This window comes from Ranitomeya imitator, chromosome 1 (assembly GCF_032444005.1).
Source record: "Ranitomeya imitator isolate aRanImi1 chromosome 1, aRanImi1.pri, whole genome shotgun sequence".
NCBI classification, from domain to species: domain Eukaryota; kingdom Metazoa; phylum Chordata; class Amphibia; order Anura; family Dendrobatidae; genus Ranitomeya; species Ranitomeya imitator.
In genome coordinates this window covers 1,044,420,661-1,044,438,466 of record NC_091282.1, presented here as the reverse complement: position 1 = coordinate 1,044,438,466, position 17,806 = coordinate 1,044,420,661, and the positions used below count along the sequence as shown (strand labels likewise).

At 42.4% G+C, this 17,806-nt stretch overlaps 1 protein-coding gene across 9 annotated transcripts in view; it reads right to left on the bottom strand.

Moving 5' to 3' along the window:
* Nucleotides 1–232: 232 nt before the first annotated feature.
* ARFIP1 (ARF interacting protein 1) overlaps nt 233–17,806 on the bottom strand; it is a 200,181-nt gene continuing 182,607 nt past the window's right edge. For all 9 annotated transcript variants that reach the window (XM_069744081.1, XM_069744082.1, XM_069744076.1 and 6 more), the window contains one exon: nt 233–4,607. In XM_069744081.1, coding sequence (XP_069600182.1) covers nt 4,452–4,607 — 156 coding nt within the window. In that variant the 3' untranslated portion in view covers nt 233–4,451. The remainder of the gene's footprint in view (nt 4,608–17,806) is intronic.

The following is a 17,806-nucleotide window of genomic DNA, read 5'->3' as shown; positions in this document are numbered from 1 at the left end:
CTATAATTTGTAAAGCGCTGCGGAATATGTTGGTGCTATATAAATAAAAATTATTATATTATATTATTATCACTTGTGATTGGTGGAGTTCCCTTTGCGAATCCCAGACACCCAGTTATGTAGGGAACTGCAACGAGTGAGAACAGCAAAACTGATGCATCTACCCAACATGTTAACTATGTGAAAATCAAAGGAGCAATTACTACATTGATAAAGTTCACACAGAGGCAAATTAAGGGTTGATAGTAATTATTACAAGGAGAGTATCCAGGAATAGAAAATGTGTCAGACAGTGAAGAAAACATACATAATGTAAATACTCACTAATAATAACCATTGGAACTATTTAACATATGATACACAAATCACAGAATATATTTAATAGAGTAAATACTGTAAATAAAGTTAATTTGTCTAAGATATACTCAGAATACAACACAAAAGGAATGCAGCTTCTCCAAGGGGAAAAAATCCATAGTAAAAAACAAAAATGAAGAAGAATGGATTAATCTAATGAGAAGGAGTGAATGGCCATATCTTCTCCAAGTATTGCAGCTAGCAATCTGGGCCTGCAACAAGCATTAATAGTGCACTTATAGTTGGCTCCATACTAAAAAGAGGAAAAAGAATCTTAAAGGTCCAGTTGAGAAACAACCTGGTCATATGTTGTGAAAGGCACATAACTGACTTAAGGCCATTAAGGTTTTATAGAAAACATCCCCGTAACCCTGACATATCCTCATCTTTATAAGACAGGCACATAAGTTGGTTCTTCAAAGTCCAAGAAAATGATGGAGCAGAAGAGCTGTTCCATCGTTAATGGAGCCCTAATGGGTCGCTGCCTTTCAGTAAATGATTGCGCCTGACTGCAAGTTGTTAAAAAGAAACAAACCCTGCTTTACTCCCCTTCCCCGGGTCCACCAGTGAGTCTATACCGCTGCTCCCAGTGTCTGGCATCGGCTGTGGCGCTGCAGTCACATCGACAGCCAATCGGTACACTCAGCACTTTTGAAAGGAACGTTCAGTCTATATTGGCAGCTGCTGATCTTACTAATTGACGTGACATCAGTGCCACAGGAAATGCCCGAAACCAGGAGCATGGACGTAGACTTACCAGTGGACCTGCAGAAGGCGAGTATAATAACCTGCAGCCGAGGGGATTCATTTACTAATAGAGAACAATCCCTCTGAGGGTTAACCCAATACAAATTATAATGTAGAGGTGGGTTTATTAGTGTTTTGCCAAGTACACTGTCTTCTCAGTTAAAGGGAACCTGTCACCCCCAAAATCGAAGATGAGCTAAGCCCACCGGAATCAGGGGCTTATCGACAGCATTCTGTAATGCTGTAGATAAGCCCCCGATGTATCCTGAAAGAGGAGAAAAAGAGGTTAGATTATACTCACCCAGGGGCGGTCCCAGTCCGATGGGCGTCGTGGTCCGATCCAGGGCCTCCCATGTTCTTACGATGACATCCTATTTTTGTCTTCACGCTCCGGCGCAGGCGTACTTTGTCCTGTTGAGGGCAGAGTAAAGTACTGCAGTGCGCAGGGCCGGTAAAGGTCAGAGAGGCCCGGCGCCCGCGAACTGCAGTACTTTACTCTGCCCTGAACAGGGCAGACAAAGTGTGCCGGAGCCGCAGCCTGAAGACTAGAAGAGGACGTCATCGTAAGAAGATGGGAGGCCCCGGACCGCGACACCCATCGGATCGGACCACCCGCGTGGGTATAATCTAACCTCTTTTTCTGATCTTTCAGGATAAATCGGGGGCTTATCTACAGCATTACAGAATGCTGTAGATAAGCCCCTGATGCTGGTGGGCTTAGCTCATCTTCCATTTTGGAGGTGACCGGTTCCCTTTAATAGCACTTTCTGTAGCAATCTCACACATCGTAACAACATTCTAGGACAAATATTATGCACTTTTCCCTTGTGTAACCATACATAGGTTGACTTTCATTTCATAACATATTGATATTTAGAATAACATTTAGAAAACAGAAAATTCAGTCTTGCCCGGGATATTAGGCGATGCGCCACCCTCAGGAAACATCACAAGTCACCATTTACAAACATCTGTGGCTCTGATCTTTAGGTCATGGCTCATACAGGCAATTTTCTCATACATGAGGCAGTACTAAGGTGGAAGCACTAGTCAACCAAGACTACTGCTGGGGACAGAGGGCCTGTGATGTGCCTATTGAGCCCTTGGAAAACTAGAAGCAGGAATTACGTATGTGGATCCCTTGGTTAAATCTTACCCCAATAAATAGCCGCAGCCCCATTAACATTAAATGAATAGTAAGGGAAGTTGTGACGACCATGTCCCAATGATTTTCCAGGGCTGTACCATGATCAGGCAAGAATTAAAAGGCAACTATGAACATTTGGAGTGCTCAGCATCACACAAGCATATACCTTCATGTGATGAACAAGGTAAGGTGCTAAGGGGATTCCCATGATGAAAAATGCCCTTTTTCCTAGAAACTGCATCATTCTCGTTCATGGGCTGTGTCTTGTAATTGTGTGTTCTCTCTATTCAAGTTAATGGGGCTAAGCTGCAATACCAGACAGCCCACGTACACCCCCTGAAAATGCTCAAGCAGTGTGTACACAGAAGAATCATTAACTTATTAAATAATATTAAAAAATATCCGTATCTGGCCGTAACATTAAGGGTTTGTATGAGATTTAAAGATACAAAAACCCACGGGGGAATGCAGCATGATCCATTTATGGAAAGCTACAATACCATACACCATCTATAACAGTTGCACTGTTTATAGGAGAAGAAAAAAATCTACAGCGCCTTTAAAAGCGCCAAATCAGCCCTGACATTATCTGAGACAGCCAATGTCATAACTGCAAGATACCTCTTCACTTCACTGGCGATAGGAGAAATCTAGACCCGTCTCGCAGACTGCACTGACATGTGAGTGTCAGCACACCCTAGAGGATGGAGTCGGCAGCACATGCACGTGACGGCATTTTCTAGCTCCCAGATCTGCAGTGTCCAGCAACAGAAGGAGCATTTGATTTTAGATTCAGATTTTTAACAGGCTGCAACTATTGTATTTTGTATGTAGGTCATGACTGCCCAGTTTAAAGTGAATGAATCTATAACCAGGTTTTTGCTATCTAATTTGAAAGCAGCATAATGTAGGGGCAGAGATCCCAATTCCACATACTGTGGAATATGTAGTCCTCCATATTCATGAGCTCTGTATAACCCCACCTCACCACTGACTGGCAGCTTTTTGCCTATGCACAGTGTACACAGAAAAACTGTCAGTGGGGTTATACAAAGCTCAGCATTCAGAGCACTGCTAAATCTGCAGAAGAGAAAAGTATTATTTTATCAAAACTGCAGCAAGCAGCCCAGAAAGTGATACCTCCCTGGAATCAGGTTCTCTGTCCCTATATCATGCTGCTCTCTGGTAGGATAGCAAAATTATATTTTTTATTGTATGAGTCATTAAAGACCTATAACAGAAATACAATATGGAAAGAATGCACACAATCATTTCCTCACAGAAAGGGAATGAATACACGATCTTCTGCAGAGCCGGTAACATAGCAAGGAGGGAAAGAGAAGGTCGATATGTCAGCTACAGAAGGCGTCAGACATGCGCAGGTGATTATCCTTCTCAGCACAATACACCCCATACAGATTTGGAGATGAACGTAATCTGTTGGTCAAGTGGTTTTCATTTATGTCATTCTATATAAATACTATTAAGAGAATAATCTAAGCACCCTGAACGGTTATGCTCTATACAGACATTACATAGGTTAGAAAGGTTCACTTTGTAATATCGCAGTAATTCTCTTTAAAAACAACTTTCACATTAAAGAGACTTCTCAAAACGATTAATAGGTGTAAATATAAAAATCAGCGGAGATCAATACACATAATGAAGAACACTCCGTAGAAGTGATAGTCATCCCCCAGTCAGGCACTACCTGTGCGTCCTCTCTCGCCAATGCTCAGGTTGCAGATACAAGTCTCAATTGGTTAAAATAATGAGACTTGTGTATAAATTTACATTATCTTTATACACTAATTTTTCCATAAACCATGATTTTTTTTCCTTAGGTGACAAAAGGTTTAAGTTCGAATTGCAAAAAAATCCCATTAGAAAATGTATGCTGCAGTCCCATGTAAATGTTGATATTTAGCATTTCCGTGGGAATGCACATGCAGAAAAAAAAAATATCTGTATCTAGCAGTGCAAAAATACATTTCTATTTTACCCTAGAAGAGCCTTCCGTCCCCGTCCAGAAAGATACACAAGTTACAGAATAGACATTTCCATACAGTCTTGTTTCACCATTAACAATCTGACAAAGTATTTAAAAAGGACATTGGTCTGTGTATAGAAATCAATAAGAGAATTGCTTAATCCCATCAAATTAAATGCATTGGTCCTGATGGGAGATTGCCTTTTTAAATTACTGCTCCTCGAGCCAGGATGGGGCGTCCACTCCTGGGGTTTTCAATTTAACGTGGAATTGCTTCAAAGTTTGTTCAAGCTGCTTCTGGTTTCCGGCAAAGTAGGCAGCAATTGCATTGTGGAACAAGACAAGCTGGTTGTGAAGAACTTTCACCTAGACAAAACGAAGAAAAATTAATGAATTGGTATAATGATGAAAATCACTCCTGTCATTTTTTAAAAATAAAAAAGATAACCCGATCTGTCAGAAATGACGCAACAAACTATTACAGAAAGTCATAGAATTTCTATACTGTTAATATTAAAAACTGTTTCAACAGTTTAGATTTTTTTCTATTTTTCAGATTATGGAGAAAATTACCATATATGCTTGTGTATAAGCCGACCAGACTAAGCAGAGGCAACTAATTTTGCCTTGAAAAACTGGGAAAACTTATTGAATCAAGTATAAACCAGGTATGAATTGTCCCCTAATCCCCATCCTTGTCTGCATGGCTCCTTATTCCCATCCTTTTCTTCATGGTTTCTCACCCTATCATTCCACGTGTGGCCCATGATAAAAGTATAAAAAAAAAAAATCCTACTTAACTTCCCTACATACCCTCACAGCATCTCATTCCGGTGCCAGCAGCTCTTCTGGCCGAGCGATCACGTGTCCCCGCTCATTAAGGTAATGAATATTCACCTCTCTTCACGCTATGGGAGTGGAGAGAGGTGAATATTCATTACCTTAATGAGCGGGCAACCATGATAGCCCAGCGGATGCTGGAAGCCGGCGGCTGCAACGGAGCGTGCTATAAGAGAAATTAATATTCATTGCCAGTGCAGGCTTTAGCCGCCGGCTCCAGCCTCCTGTGACCCGCTCCTCTGCCTGCCCCAAAGTCTTCTGGGGCAATGACTCGTGTATAAGCTGAGGGGGGCATTTTCAGCACACACAAAAAATGTGCTGAACAACTCGGCTTATACACGAGTATATACGGTAATATGCTACATTACTGCAGTATGCCCTCCTACCCCAATATTGGGCTGCACCTAGGATCTGCTGGTCACACGTCTGGGAGGGCCATATTATAAGTAATTTCACCCATCTTGGTGGTAATCCCCATACCCCAAAGGACTTTGCATTTCTTAGGTGACTTTTCTTTTTAATGTAGTGGGCAGTTGAATGGAAATAATCGAAATTGTACTTGAGTTTGTGCAATGACAAGATAAAGGTTTTTTTTTTTTTTTTTTAAGAAAGTCTACAAAAAAAGGCTGCAATTCCTATAAATAACTATGGCTGGAATCACACATGCAGTTTCCAATGCAGGTTTTTATTAAAAAAAAAACAAAAACTCAGCTCTAGAAGGAAGGAGAGTTTTCTTTTTATTTCCCGTTCCTTTTAAATAAATATCTGGATTTAGCTATAAAAACTCAAAACTAACAGATTCAGCTCATTGACAGATGTCCTGACATTTTCCATTAGAATTTGCTGACAAAACAATACAGAATTCATTGATATATCAATAAAGGGAGTGCGTTCTAAAGTAAAACAATGTTTCCACTACCTTGTTTTACAAATGGTATGAGTTATTAAAGGGAATCTGTCACCCCAAAAATCATATATGAGGATCCCGGTCCTGCTATGTGTGGCTCCCCGTTGTATGTATGGCTCAGCGTCCTCCCCCTTGTATGCATGGCTCCCCCATACTCCCCCTTGTATGCATGGCTTGGCTCCCCTGCCTTCCCCCGTCATACTCACCCCCTCCTGGTGCGGTCTCTGCACTTCCCTGCTTCTCCATTGTCCCGGGGCCAGCAGCTTCTTCCTGTGCAGAGCGGTCACATGGTACCGCTCATTTAGGAAATGAATATGCACTCCACGCCTATGGAAGTAGAGACGCGTACATATTCATTACCTTAATGAGCGGTATCAAGTGACCGCTCTGCACAAGAAGAAGCTGCTGGCGCCCGAACAACGGAGATGTAGGGATGGAGATCCAGCGGCGGAGGGTATTGATGTCTGACTCGTGTATAAGCCGAGGGGGGCGTTTTCAGCACAAAAAAAATGTGCTGAAAATCTTGATTTATACCCGAGTATATACGGCACTTAAACCAAATGCTCAATTTTAATCTAATCTATCCACAAAGCAAACTGCACATAGGAGGCAATGTTCTGCAAACAGTGACTTCCTACTTGCAGTCCTGCCATGGACACCATATTGCTCAGTGTCCTCCTGACGTGTGACTTATTAACATTAGCTAATGTGAGTCCTTTAATTTCTTAGGGTTACCTTGGGCTATCTGACCTCATGGACTATAACATGCTTTGCTCTTGGAGTGATCTTGGTTGGTCACCCACTCCTGGCAAGGATAGTAAGGGTCTAGAATTTCCTCCATTTTTCTGACTGCGGATTGGTTGAGTCTAAAGTCTTTAGAGATGTTTTTGTAAACTTTTTCCAGCCTGATGAGCAACAACTCTTCTTCGGATGTCCCCAAATCTCCTTTTATCGTTTGTGCCATGATACACTTCCACAAGCATATATAACCATAATCCTCAAGGGAGTATACCGAGCAGAGGATAAGAAGTGAAATGAACAGTAAGTAAGGTTTAAAAATTACCATTTATTAATACACGTTAAAAGGCAAAAAGAAGGGGAAAGGGAAGGGGGAGGGGAACTGGACCAAGGGAATATAAAAAAAGACAAAAAATGGGACTTCCAAGTGGTAAAGAGGGAGAGGGAAGCCAGCAGAATTAGATCTATATGTAGAATAATACATGCACCATATATGAAATATTCCGCCCCCGGAAGAAGCATCTTTGCGAAACGGCGCTCGTCGGGCGTCGGGAGAGCGCAGCCACAGTCATACGCCTTTACATGCCTGCCTGATTTTCCGTACTTATCTCCTCCACGAACACATCACAGGTAATAAACACCGCCTCACCTAGGGGGTTTTTTTGAGCCACATTATTAGGCTAGTACATAGGGGCTTGTTCCCAATCGGCCTTAGGAGTAGCTGTTCTATATTTTCAGCCTCTATGGTTTTTGGTATTTGGGGACATACCCTACCCTTTGCTCTATTTTTGGCTTCCCCCTCCTCCCATATGTATCACTATTGTGGCAATATGTGTAGGTGGTAGTTTATGCCCGCTTTTTATATATATATGGTCTAAAGAAACAGACTCTGGTAGTCACACTTGTGCTATATAGACCTTCTATGTCCTATGTAGGAGGGGATATTTCAGCATATGGTGCATGTATTATTCTACATATAGATCTAATTCTGCTGGCTTCCCTCTCCCTCTTTACCACTTGGAAGTCCCATTTTTTGTCTTTTTTTATATTCCCTTGGTCCAGTTCCCCTCCCCCTTCCCTTTCCCCTTCTTTTTGCCTTTTAACGTGTATTAATAAATGGTAATTTTTAAACCTTACTTACTGTTCATTTCACTTCTTATCCTCTGCTCGGTATACTCCCTTGAGGATTATGGTTATATACACTTGTTGGAGTGACGTATGAGCCACCTATTATTAGGACTATGATAATAATACTTCCACAAGCATGTATTATGAAGATAAGACTGATCTATATTGTAGCTCTGTTCTTCACATAAAACAGGTCACCCACTCACACCCGACCCGATTCTAATTTTAACTTTCAATTATCTGGTAATCGTAAAGGTTCACAAACTTTTGCCACTCACAAACCATTGATATTGGATCAATTTCCTCAATAAACACCGCCTCCCCCCAGAAAGTAACATTTTTCACTCATTTGTGACATTTGGTTCTCTGTCTACTTTCAGGATTTGTGTGAAAATATGAAATTTGGAAAATACTAAAGGGTTCACAAACTTTCATGCGCCACTGTATTAGCTACATACACAAATACACAACTGTAATGACCTTGATTATGTGTTCAATAGATTATTTGGCACAAACTATGAATAGTATATACAGTTAGGGCCAGAAATATTTGGACAGTGACACAAGTTTTGTTATTTTAGCTGTTTACAAAAACATGTTCAGAAATACAATTATATATATATAATATGGGCTGAAAGTGCACACTCCCAGCTGCAATATGATAGTTTCCACATCCAAATCGGAGAAAGGGTTTAGGAATCATAGCTCTGTAATGCATAGCGTCCTCTTTTTCAAGGGACCAAAAGTAATTGGACAATGGACTCTAAGGGCTGCAATTAACTCTGAAGGCGTCTCCCTCGTTAACCTGTAATCAATGAAGTAGTTAAAAGGTCAGGGGTGGATTCCAGGTGTGTGGTTTTGCATTTGGAAGCTGTTGCTGTGAGCAGACAACATGCGGTCAAAGGAACTCTCAATTGAGGTGAAGCAGAACATCCTGAGGCTGAAAAAAAAGAAAAAATCCATCAGAGAGATAGCAGACATGCTTGGAGTAGCAAAATCAACAGTTGGGTACATTTTGAGAAAAAAGGAATTGACTGGTGAGCTTGGGAACTCAAAAAGGCCTGGGCGTCCACGGATGACAACAGTGGTGGATGATCGCCGCATACTTAATTTGGTGAAGAAGAACCCGTTCACAACATCAACTGAAGTCCAGAACACTCTCAGTGAAGTAGGTGTATCTGTCTCTAAGTCAACAGTAAAGAGAAGACTCCATGACAGTAAATACAAAGGGTTCACATCTAGATGCAAACCATTCATCAATACCAAAAATAGACAGGCCAGAGTTAAATTTGCAGAAAAACACCTCAAGAAGCCAGCTCAGTTCTGGAAAAGTATTCTATGGACAGATGAGACAAAGATCAACCTGTACCAGAATGATGGGAAGAAAAAAGTTTGGAGAAGAAAGGGAACGGCACATGATCCAAGGCACACCACATCCTCTGTAAAACATGGTGGAGGCAACGTGATGGCATGGGCATGCATGGCTTTCAATGGCACTGGGTCACTTGTGTTTATTGATGACATAAGAGCAGACAAGAGTAGCCGGATGAATTTTGAAGTGTACCGGGATATACTTTCAGCCCAGATTCAGCCAAATGCTGCAAAGTTGATTGGACGGCGCTTCATAGTACAGATGGACAATGACCCCAAGCATACATCCAAAGCTACCCAGGAGTTCAAGAGTGCCAAAAAGTGGAACATTCTGCAATGGCCAAGTCAATCTCCAGATCTAAACCCAATTGAGCATGCATTTCACTTGCTCAAATCCAGACTTAAGACGGAAAGACCCACAAACAAGCAAGACCTGAAGGCTGCGGCTGTAAAGGCCTGGCAAAGCATTAAGAAGGAGGAAACCCAGCGTTTGGTGATGTCCATGGGTTCCAGACTTAAGGCAGTGATTGCCTCCAAAGGATTTGCAACAAAATATTGAAAATAAAAATATTTTGTTTGGGTTATGTTTATTTGTCCAATTACTTTTGACCTCCTAAAATGTGGAGTGTTTGTAAAGAAATGTGTACAATTCCTACATTTTCTATCAGATATTTTTGTTCAACCCTTCAAATTAAACGTTACAATCTGCACTTGAATTCTGTTGTAGAGGTTTCATTTCAAATCCAATGTGGTGGCATGCAGAGCCCAACTCGCGAAAATTGTGTCACTGTCCAAATATTTCTGGCCCTAACTGTATGTATATATACATTATAGGAAGTCTTATGTACCCCAAAGGAGTGGTTTAAAAAAAATAAATTTGTCCCTCATAAAACTCATGCAGTCACGTCATTGAAAAGCGAAGAGGTAAAAATGATGTGGTCGTGTTCTCGCCTTCAGCCCTTTTGGGTGAAAGTGCTCAATCTGATTCAGGAAGTGATGGGGTAAATATTGTGCGTACTCCGCTGACTCCTGGGATGTGTGGATGATATTGCTACGGATGAATGTGGGAAACTGGCTATTGCAAGATTACTGTATGCAGCTAGGAAGCTTATTGCGATGCATTGGTTAGATGACAAACCACCAGTCAAAAAAGAATTTGTGAACAAAATAAACATTGTCCTCATTGAAAGGAATATTTACATTGAGAGGTCATCATACAAAATTCGAAAATGTGTGGGGCGGATGGATGGATTATCCAGGTCTGACGTCTGCTGAGTTATTGCAGAGTAGACAGGGAGTCGTTTAATTGCTTCTGTAGGAACCTTGTACAGTTGAGCTTCTGTAAAGCTGGGTATAACTGTGGGAGGGAGAGGTTCTTGGATACGGGTGTTAGTTCTTGTTTAAGGAAAATGTATTAACTTGCATTTAATTTTTTGTACCCATCTGGTGTGTGTGTCAGACTGTTACATTCTGAATATATGCTGTAATAAAAATTACTTGATTAGAAAAGCGAAGAGGCAAAAACAAACAAAACCCAAAATTTGCCTGTTCATTAAGGACTTTTTAGGTCTGGTTATTAAGGGGTTCAAGACGTGTTACGATAACAAAAACAAGGTCATGAATAGATTATTACTAGATACATGACTTGCATCTGGGGCGTATTGGAGGTCCCTCAATTAACTATATTTCTTCTGATGCCCAAAAAAATAATAGTGGTTCCTTTACATGCTATTCTCTGAGGGCCTTTTTTCAACTTAGTCCATTGCTGAACATGCTTCATTTGGCAGACCCCATATCTCCATACCTTTTTACTTGCCATATACAGAGTTGCTTTATTAAACATCATGCACTACCTAAACTTTGCGGCTCCCCTTGACTGTACCCCCTTCAACCGGCTATACTTTATATAACCCATTGACTCCATACCACCAGGAACCTGCTGAGAGTTCTGCTAATCACCTCCAGGATTTCTAAAGTACCGTATCTTCAATGGAGGAGACTGCCAACACACAACCGTGAATGAAAGCCATTTCTTCTATACCATAGCAGCATGAGTGTATATGTTATTTATCATGTGGTAACAACCAGCCTAGTGTTAAGTAGCAATGAAAAAGTAGGACATAAAGACGGCAAACTAAATAAATTCACATCCGGCGTTCACAAGTGGATGAAAAGAAACCTTTACTTGAGGAACAAGGGGCCCTCTTAGCGTACAGTAGGATTAAAAGCTTCTTCTACGCAGAATAAATTGCAGTTCTTTGTCTCATTACAGATCTTGCTCAGGGGTCTAAATATAATTTGTAATAAGTTTATATAATCAGCATTTAGCAAATAGTGAAGACAAACAACACTTTCCCAGAATTTAATTAGACTGCTCAAGGCAACCATATTTAACTGCTAAGCTGCTCAGAAAGTTCACTGCGGCCCCAAACAGCAAAGTCCCTCTAAAGTAATAGCCATCAAGCAGCAGAAGAATGCTTTGTTCTGTCCCAATATGTGCCCAGTCCTTTGTGAGACCCCAGCAGCATGATGTCACCCCCTCACCACCAGCTACTTAAAAGGTTTCTTCCTTGATAAGCTGGCAATGAGAGGAAAGAATGAAAACATTTTGTCCTGAAGAAAACAAACCCAGATAAAATTCTTTACCGTACATTATTTATAAAATACATGCTACATATCTTACATGAGTATATATCAAATACATTACAAAGAGTTAAAGCTGCGGGAAGAGATCTACTGAGAGCAATAAGGTGTTATGGATACAGTCACATGGCTCAGAGCTAGAAATCAACAGGAAAGAAACCATACTGACTGCTGCCCTACAAGACCAATAGCAGAATACAGGCGGACATTCATGAAGGCACTCTATATTACCCATGAGGATACTGTAAAGCAGGGACGGTCTGCGGATGGGCCAAGTGTAAGCGATCTAAGAACTAAATATGCAAATTGCCTCTTCAGAGAGGAAGAGGACTATAATGCCACCTACACACGTTGCGGAAAGTGGTGCGGATTTTTCCAGACTGATTTTGGTAAATCTGCAGGTAAACCGCACTGCGATTTACTGAATTTTTTTGAAGATTTTGTGCGGATTCCACCTGCGGTTTTATACCTGCGGATTCCTATCATGGAGCAGGTGTAAACCGCTGCAGAATCCGCACAAAAAATTGACATGCTGCGGGATAAACAACGCTACGTTTGCGCGCTGCCAATCCACTGTGGATCCACAGCAAAATATGCAATGTGTGCGCATACCCTAACTAATACCACGTACTGGAAGCAGCAATCCTAACAGTCAATATAGACCCTTTAACGCTAGGACTGCCGGACTGGTCACCCCCCCTAGAACTACCGAATAGAGTCATTTTGACTCCTGGCTTGTTTTCGTTTATTTTTAGAGTTTCTTGCTCCTGGTATTGTTGTAACTTTAATATATAGAATGTATAGAATGCAAAATAGCAAGAATATCATCAGGCTTTAGCACACTTCTTCTAGCCATATTAGCAGTTAGGCTATGTGCACACGATGCAGATTTACTACGGATCTGTAGCGTTTTTTTCTGCGCAGAAAACATTAACAGTACAATGTAAATCAATAGAAAAAAAATGCTGTGCTAATGGTGCGGAAAATTCCGCATGGAAAACACTGCGGATCAAAAGAAGTAGCATGTCACTTTTGTGTGGATCTGCAGCGTTTCTGCACCCATTCCATAATAGAAGTCCCAGGGGAAAAAAAACTCATGAAATCTGCACAAAATCCACAACAAAAACGCACAAAATCCGCATAAAAAAAAGCATCAAATCTGCACCTGCATTTTCTGCCAGGAGACGCAGATTTTGTGCAGAAAATTCTGCAACCCAATCCGCAACTTGTGCATTCTACAGAAATTATGTAGTCCACTCGAGAGTTCACTGGTTCACTGACGGATGTCCTGTATATGTCAAGTATACTTGCAAAAATGCTAATTATTCTAAGTCTAAAGGTACCGTCACATTTAGCGACGCTGCAGCGATCTAGACAACGATACCAATCGCTGCAGCGTCGCTGTGTGGTCGCTGGAGAGCTGTCACACAGACAGCTCTCCAGCGACCAACGATGCCGAAGTCCCTGGGTAACCAGGGTAAACATCGGGTTACTAAGCGCAGGGCCGCATTTAGTAACCCGATGTTTACCCTGGTTACCAGTGTAAATGTAAAAAAACCCAAACACTACATACTTACATTCCGGTGTCTGTCGCGTCCCCCGGCGTTCTGCTTCCCTGCACTGTGTAAGCACCGGGCGTAGAGCACAGCGGTGACGTCACCGCTGTGCTCTGCTTTACGGCCGGCCGGCGCTGACACAGTGCGGGAAGCTGACGGCGAGGGGACGCGACAGACACCGGAATGTAAGTATGTAGTTTTTTTTTTTTTTTTTTACATTTACACTGGTAACCAGGGTAAATATCGGGTTACTAAGCGCGGCCCTGCGCTTAGTAACCCGATGTTTACCCTGGTTACCAGTGAAGACATCACTGAATCGGCGTCACACACGCCGATTCAGCGATGTCTGCGGGAGGTCCAGCGACGAAATAAAGTTCTGGTCTTTCTGCTCCGACCAACGATGTCACAGCAGGATCCAGATCGCTGCTGCGTGTCAAACACAACGATATCGCTATCCAGGATGCTGCAACGTCACGGATCGCTAGCGATATCGTTGTTAAGTTGTTCAGTGTGAAAGTGCCTTTAGCCAACATTTATTCTAAACATACAAGAAAATGAAAACTAAAAGAATTAACATTTGACTAGCAAGAAATAGTAGGGAGTCAAAATGACTCCCTTTGGTAACAAAAGGTAAATTTTGAAAAAAAAGGTACTCTTTTTCCAAAAATTATTTATGGTCACAAAATCTTTTTTCGCATCCTAAATGACTAAAAGTCACAGAGTCTCAAGCCGGAATATGGAAAAATGTAGTCACAGAAGAGAAATAAAAATTGCAAGGAGTCAAAATGACTAGAATGTAGTTCTAGTGTTAACGAGCCTTACCACATGACTTAAGGTACCGTTACACTAAACGACTTACCAACGATCATGATCCGCGATACGACCTGGCCGTGATCGTTGGTAAGTCGTTGTGTGGTCGCTGGAGAGCTGTCACACAGACAGCTCTCTCCAGCAACCAACGATCAGGGGAAAGAATTCGGCATCGTTGAAACGGTCTTCAACGATGCCGAAGTCCCCGGGTAACCAGGGTAAATATCGGGTTACTAAGTGCAGGGCCGCGCTTAGTAACCCGATATTTACCCTGGTTACCATTGTTAAAGTTAAAAAAAAACAAAAAATAAAACAGTACATACTCACATTCCGATGTCTGTCACGTCCCCCGCCGTCAGCTTCCCATACTGACTGTCAGCGCCGGCCATAAAGCAGAGCACAGCGGTGACGTCACTGCTGCTTTACGGCCGGCGCTGACAGTCAGTGCAGGGAAGCTGACGGCGGGGGATGTGACAGACATCGGAATGTGAGTATGTACTGTTTTTTGTTTTTAACTTTTACAATGGTAACCAGGGTAAATATCAGGTTACTAAGCGCGGCCCTGCGCTTAGTAACCCGATATTTACCCTGGTTACCAGTGAACACATTGCTGGATCGGTGTCACACGCCGATCCAGCGATGACAGTGGGTGATCAGCGACCAAAAAAAGGTCCTGATCATTCCCCAGCGACCAACGATCTCCCAGCAGGGGCCTGATCGTTGGTCGCTGTCACACATAACGAGATCGTTAGCGGGATCGTTGCAACATCACAAAAAGCGTAACGTTGCAACGATATCGTTAACGAAATCGTTATGTGTGAAGGTACCTTTAGGATAACAGCATATCCAGAATCTCAATTTGCAGACACTGTGATGGGATACTGCCCCTCATCAGTGCAAAGTGTGAGACTGTAATCCAATGAGTGAGAGTGGAGAGTGATATGTCAAGCCTGACATGCCAAACCAGATTTCACACTTTGCACTGATGAGGAAACAGTGTCTGCAAAATTGAGATTTTAGTTTTAGCTATTATCCCAGGTCATGTAGCAAGACTCGTTAAAGGGTCAATATTGACTTTTAGGATTGCTACTTCCAATAGGTGGAACTAGAGTTCTAGTCCTCTTCCTCTCTGAAGAGATAATTTTGATATTTAATTTCACAGATGAGCATTGCAAGGCTTAAGTCTCCTCACCTTGGCATGTCAGGCTTGACATGTCAGTCTCCTCAAGGAGAAACCTTATCCCTTGGATCCCCAACAGAAAGAATAATACACGAGGAAGAAGCAGAGGTGGCTTTCAGCCTCATATATTGCTGGCCATCTCTTTCGTATACGTCTGTATGCCAGCTCTGCTTGCATTTTTCAGCTATCAGAATTATATAAAGGAATACCTTAAGGGGGTTTTCAGATTTTGTTTTTGCAAAAAAAAAAAAAACATTTTCAAAACTTTTTTTGTGTGGCTGTTTTGTAGAAAATTGTTGTAGGCAGAGGTTTGCTTTGAGTCAATAGGAAAAGTCTTAATTACTTACCAGTAATGGGATTTTTCGAAACCTATGACAGCACCACAAGAGAGTGATCTGCCCACCAATTACCTGTAAGTAACTATCGATCACCCCTAAAATAACCACTAGAGATTTACAGAGAAATATTAAAACCTAGGGAAGGATCTCCCCCTGGAGCACCCAGAGGTCGGAGGATCCACCCATATCTAAACTATAGTGCCTATAGAAGGTAAGAGAGGACTAGGTTGCTACCCAACAGATGTCCTCTATGGACCTCTGCACCCAGGAGAATGCCACGGCCAAAGTAGAATGAGCCTTTAAACTTTCTGGGACCATCTTGCCACTTGCTCAGCAGGCTACTCTGTAATCCACCTAGCAATTGTAGGTTTTGAGACTTAACACCCTTTCCCAGCACCCTGGAATGATACGAACAAAGATCAATCCCTTCTACAGTCTTTTGTAGTGGACAGGCATCTAGCATCCAAAGTATGAAGCAGTTCCTCCTTCTGGTTATTTGGATTGAAACAAAAGGAGGGGAGGACGATTTCTTGTAGCCTATTGAACCATGACGCTACTTTGGGAAGGTAGGCTGGGGGTTAGGCTTAAAGACCATTCTATCGTATAGGATCGAGTGAATGATGGGGCAATAGAAAGAGCATGGATATTACTGAATCTTCAGGCTGATGTTAATCTACTAGCAAAGCTGTTTTACGTGAAAGAACCTTCATAGATGACAATTCCGTGGGTTTAAAGGGAGCGTCCGTTAAGGCTGCCAGGACCAGATTTAAGTCCCACGGTACTAAAATTTACTTTAGAAATTGCCTAGATCTTAATGCTGCTCTTACAAATCGTGAAACCCAATAATTACCAGGCAGATCACAGCTGTGCAGTGCCCCGTCAGCCACCACCTGCACTTTTAAGGGTACTTGTGGACAAACCTAACTCCATGCTTTTCTGCAAAAATTTCAAGATCTTCTCCACCAGTGCTCCCTCTTTGATCCTAGAACCTGAAGGGGACAAAATTTTTCTACAAGTCCTAGCATATATCCTGATCGTGACTGCTTTCCTACTCTGAAGCAGTATGGATACGAGATTTGGGGAAAAAACAGTCTCCCTTAACAGCGCCCTTTCAAATTCCACGTCATCAAGTGGAGTCTGGCTGCTTGCGGATGGAACACTGGCTCCTGAGAAAGCAGATTCGGCACCTCCAGAAGAACCAATAGATCAGACACATTCCTAGCCACGAAAACCATGGTCTTTTGGCCAGAATGGGGCAATCAACACAATCCTTGCCTTGTCCTCACCGATTTTCCTTATGACAAGCGAGATCAGGGCTATTGTAGGTAAGACGTATGCCACGCTAAAGTCCCAGGGGGCCAGGGATGCGTCTACTACTGGGGGATCCAGGGAACAAACGCCTTTACTTATCTGTTTAGTCTGCTTTCAAAAAGGTCTATGACAGGGAGACACCACATTAGAACTATCTGATTGAAGATGTCCTGACTTAATTACTACTCACCTTGTCTTAAGGTACCTTCACACTGAGCAACTTTTGAACGATAACGATAGCGATCCGTGACGTTGCAGTGTCCTGGATAGCGATCTCGTTGTGTTTGACACGCAGCAGCGATCAGGATCCTGCTGTGACATCGCTGGTCAGAGCTAGAAGGCCAGAACTTTATTTAGTTGCTGGATCACCCGCTGAATCGGCGCGTGACGCCGATCCAGCGATGTGTTCACTTGTAACCAGGGTAAACATCGGGTTACTAAGCGCAGGGCCACGCTTAGTAACCCGATAATTACCCTGGTAACCATTGTAAATGTAAAAAACAAACAAACAAAAAAAAAAACACAACATACTCACATTCCGGGGTCTGTCATGTCCAAGCTTCCCGCACTGACTGTGTCAGCGCCGGCCGGCCGTAAAGCAGAGCACAGCGGTGACGTCATGATGTCACCGCTGTGCTCTGCTTTACGGCCGGCGCCGAGTCAGTGCGGGAAGGTGACAGCGCTGGACGTGACAAACACCGGAATGTGAGTATGTGGTGTTTTTTTTTTTTACATTTACAATG